This window comes from Colobus angolensis, unplaced genomic scaffold (assembly GCF_000951035.1).
Source record: "Colobus angolensis palliatus isolate OR3802 unplaced genomic scaffold, Cang.pa_1.0 Scaffold19, whole genome shotgun sequence".
NCBI classification, from domain to species: Eukaryota; Metazoa; Chordata; class Mammalia; order Primates; family Cercopithecidae; genus Colobus; species Colobus angolensis.
Window position 1 is genome coordinate 12614078 of NW_012115043.1, and position 4773 is coordinate 12618850.

The window sequence follows — 4773 nt, forward strand, 5'->3', positions numbered from 1 at the left end:
AGGATGCTCTCGATCTCCTGACCTCGTGATCCACCCGTCTCGGCCTCCCAAAGTGCTGGGATTACAGGCTTGAGCCACCGCGCCCGGCCGACATTGTTTAGGTGAACAGCTCCACCACGCTGCCCTGGTGACCTTGCCTATATCCATATAGGACAAGCCAAGACCTGAACCACAGCTGATTGGTCCTGGCAAAATGCTTTGTGATCCTCCTGGAAAAGGAGGGGATGGCAGATGTGGGCAGAGCTGTGGCCCAGCCATCTCCTACTCACCTCCCTATCTCCTCTGGGAGGCTGTCACCAGACAGCTTCTTCTATTTTTTTTTTTTTTGGAGACACAGTCTCACCCTATCCCCCAGGCTAGAGTGCAGTGGCACGATCTCGGCTGAATGCAACTTTTGTCTCCCAGGTTCAAGTGATTCTTATGCCCAGGCCTCCCGAGTAGCTTGGATTACAGGCACCTGCCACCATGCCTGGCTAATTTTTGTATTTTTAGTAGAGACGGGGGTTTTGCCATGTTGGCCAGGCTGGTCTCAAACTCCTGACCTCAGATGATCTGCCCACCTTGACCTCCCAAAGTGCTGGGATTACAGGCGGGACACCCGGCCAAGACAGCTTCTTATCCCCTAGGTTCTGATGAGGTTTTGCTGTGCTGCTTTCAGGGTATACATGCAGACTAGGAGACTGCTTAGCAGTGGTCTACAACTGGCTTCTCCACAGCAGTGTACCTGTGGCGTCCACTGCAGCCATCCAGCTCCATTTGTTTCCACATTATCCTTTTTGCCATGTGAAACAAAGACCCAGGGAACTGCCAACCTTGGCTACTCTTCTGAATCTACAAGTGGCTCATTCTATTCTTACTGGCTAAATGAGTCAGGCCTTGGCCTTCCTTTGTCTTGTGTGCTTGACAACTTTTTCACTTAACATAATATCTAAGAAATTATACATATGAGTTCTTCGTGGCCTTCCTCATTCTGTACAACTCTATAAGGCATACATGCACTCTGGTATATATAGTCAACTCACTTCTATTTGAACTGTTCCAAGTAGCTTGCTTGCTTTCTTTCCCAAGAGACAGGGGTCTCTCTATGTTCCCCAGGCTAGACTTGAACTCCTGAGCCTGAGCTCAAATGATCCTCCTCCCTCAGCCTCCCAAGTAGCTAGAACTATAAGCACAAGCCCCCACGGCCCCTCTCCAAGCAGCTTTCCTTTAGGCCTTTGAACTTTAAACAATTGCTTCAGGCTAGGCACAGTGGCTCATATCTGAAATCCTAGCACTTTGGGAAGCCAAGGTGGGCAGACTGCTTGAGCCGAGTTCAAGGCTACCCTAGGCAACATGGCAAAACCCTGTCTCTACAAAAAAATTACAAAAATTAGCGAGGCATGGTCATGCATGCCTGTAGTCCCTGCTACTCGGGAGGCTGAGGTAGGAGGATCACTTCAGCCTGGGAGGTCAAGGCTGCAGTGGGCTGTGATGGCACCACCACACTCCAGCCTACACGACAGAGTGAGACCCTGTGTCAAAAACAAAACAATACCAATTGCTTCAATGACAGTGTTGTAAAAATGCTAAGGCCTTTCATATTATGAGGGACTAAAATATAGCCTAATTAATTTCTTCTTAAATCCACCACTCACCCATTTTCCTTGTCCTAGAAGCTTCTGAGACAAGCAGGAAGCAGCTGCTGCTACCTTAGAAGGATGATAATGCACCATGTCATAGTCGATGAGAGTCAGCTCCATCAAATATTTGGCTAAAGTGTGCTGCTCAACATCAACCTAAGAAAGAACAGCCAGGGACAGTAAGAATCACAACTGTAATTACTATCTTGCAAAAGTCTGCACGAAGCCTAGGAACTCCAATTCACTTAACTCAAGTCACTTACCCTTCTGAAGAATTACTCTATTCCACACTATGTTGTAAACAAAGATCATGAGGCCTTTCTCTTAAGAACTGATGAGGTAAGCATTAAGACTTATCTAAAGGATGAGTCCTATACCTTAATAAGCTTTCCTTTAATTAGCTCAAGGTTTCTAGGATGAGACGCCAAGCAAAACCGTCTCTTACAGAGTTGGAGGCACTTACTTCCCCGGCTTTTGATGCTCGCCTTAAGAAGTGTAGTGGCAACGGTCGACCCAACTCAAATTTCAATTCTTTCAAAATTAGAGTTTCCATTTCTCGGATTTGGGAACTGGTATAAGCGTTGTCTGTGATGTAAACAAAGTCTTCAATATTTGGAGAAAACATCTCCTCGTACTTGGAAGCCAAGAGCAGAGCAGTAATCCCAACTAACTGAAGCTTCTTCCGGGAAACTGGCTGAACCTAATGGAAAATTAATGTATCAAAAGTCACACCTAACAAGAAGAGCGAAGCTTTGGGTGGGGAAAGAGGAAAGGGAACCAAGTCCTGGAAAAGTGCACATTGTCTTTGCTCATGGCCCTCATAAGGGCACAGGAGACCTGACTGTTCCACCACTGATCATGACAGCTATCTGTAATTGAGTACTGTGTGCTAGGCACAGTGCTAAGATTCTAACATACTATCTCATCCAATCCTCACAAAAATCCTAGGAAGGACATATTTTATTCCTCAATCACAAATAGATGTCCTGAGAACAGATTCAGACACCATGCCAAGATCATTCAGTTGCCAAGAAGGGAAGAATCCAAGCCTGAATACCAGGCTCCTAGTCACTCTTCCCACAACCTCATGCTGACTTGAGTATCTGTGGCAGCTCTGACCTGACACACTAAGCATGGTCTGAATAGACATGAGGCCAAAGAAAAAAAGTGAGAATTTAATGGATGGCTAATTTCCTTAATCCTTACCAAAAGCATACCCATCATTCAGCTTAGAAAATCTTCCACTAATGCTTTGGAGTCAGGGAGACTCTCAGGCTAGGGTCAAGTGTTTCCCTTAATTGCTTTTTTTTTCCCCCTCCCAAACTGGGACTCTGCGCTCTTCTCGCTTCAGCTCTCATTATTAAAAATCTACCATGGCTGGGCACAGTGGCTCATGCCTATAATCCCAACACTTTGGGAGGCTGAGGTGGGCGGATCACTTCAGCTAAGGAGTTCGAGACCAGCCTGGGCAACATGGCAAAACCGCATCTCTATAAAAAAAATCAAAACCTTAGCTGGGTGTGGTAGCATACGCCTATAATCACAGCTTCTTAGGAAGCTGAGGCAGAAGGATTGATTGAGCCCAGGAAGTTGAGGCTACAATGAGCCCAGATTGTGTCACTGCACTCCAGCGTGGACAACGACAGAATAAAACCCTGTCTCAAAACAATAAAAAATAAAGAAACCTACCTAAAATATTGTTGTGCTTTCCTGCCCAAAGAGGAATGCATACTATCTGGGATTTTGTAGTATCTCAGGGCCATTATTGTAAAGTAATTTTTACTACATGGTTTGGACACAATTTGTGCCTGACCTAAACCCCATCCTGAATGTTGACTTTAAATAAATAAATCCTTATCTGCAGGGCTATTGTTTGGTAGATAACACACTGGCGATTTACATCTGCTTTCTCTTCTAAAGGTCAGGGGCTGTGCATTACTCACTGATAAATATGCTGAAGATTATTTCTGCCTCTCATTTTCTTATTTTACTCTTTATTACACTACATTCTGAGTCCACTCCACACACACCCCTGCTCCTTTAAAAAAAACACATTCTTCTTCTACCTTCTTCTTCTACAGTGATTCAATGCCATCGCTGGCTGGAAATGTGGAGGTTCTCTAGCAAAACTCATCATTTTTCAGATGAGGAAACTTAAAACTTAACACCAAAGAGCACCAAACTATGGAAATTGTGCAAGCAGGCCCAGAAAACCAGCATCCAAACGCACTACAGGCTTCAGATGGAATTTCAGCCCAACTGATGGTATATTCCTCTGATGAAGGATTGTGGCAATGCAATACTTCCCCCAAGTGCTTTTTAGCTGACTGGTCTTACAGAAATGCCCAATATTGGTCAGCATCATCAAAGGCTTGACACACTTCCCTTTTTAGTCCTTAAAGTTCTTTGGCTTCTCACAATTTGATTTTTGGTCTTTTTTCCAGAAGTACCCACTTTAGTTTTCTATCCCCCAAGCACAAATGCAATGTTCAATGAGCCACTGGCGTGAAGTCCCTGAAGCCACACCTACCTGTAAAAATCGATCCATAATGGCAACACACATGTACAGAGTCTCCTGCAGAAGCCTAAACTTGGAGTGGACCTGCACCAGCCAGTCCACCAGGATGGCACGCATGCGTCCATTTATATCTCTTCCATCTAAGAAATGTGGGTTTATGGACTGCAAAACCTGTGGGTACAATCAAAAGTTTAAAAAGCTGACCTTGTTTCCTTCCCAGCTGTGTGACAAATTCCACATTGCTTATACAACCAAAACACAAAGACCCACCCACCTCCAGCTGCCTGAGGTACTGATAGATATCCTTAACATAGTCACTGCAGAGCTGAGGGTTCTCCCAATCTTCATTATCAATGTCCTCGATTTTGCAGAGCAAGGCATCAGAAAAAGCTTGGCAGAGATTCTCTTCCTTCACGGAGACATCCTCGGGTGTGGGAGAAGGACCCTACACCAACAAATTAAGACACATGTAGGAGAAGCCTTAACCACAAATACATGCAGAGCCAACTGGCTTAAATATCAATATCATAAGCACAATTGAAATATGTTGAAGACAAAACAAATTTCATACGAAGAGGTGAATAATTCAAGATATCATATGTGAAGTTCTTCAAGAGACACTTATCTGTTTAAAAC

At 44.5% G+C, this 4773-nt stretch overlaps 1 protein-coding gene across 1 annotated transcript in view; it reads right to left on the reverse strand.

The window, feature by feature from the left end:
- CCNB2 (cyclin B2) overlaps positions 1 to 4773 on the reverse strand; it is a 21306-nt gene that overhangs the window by 6168 nt on the left and 10365 nt on the right. The window contains exons 4-7 of the mRNA XM_011940494.1: positions 4412 to 4582; positions 4150 to 4308; positions 2083 to 2319; positions 1635 to 1775 (exon numbers count right to left, since the gene is read on the reverse strand). Of these exons, the coding sequence (XP_011795884.1) occupies positions 1635 to 1775; positions 2083 to 2319; positions 4150 to 4308; positions 4412 to 4582 (708 nt within the window). The remainder of the gene's footprint in view (positions 1 to 1634; positions 1776 to 2082; positions 2320 to 4149; positions 4309 to 4411; positions 4583 to 4773) is intronic.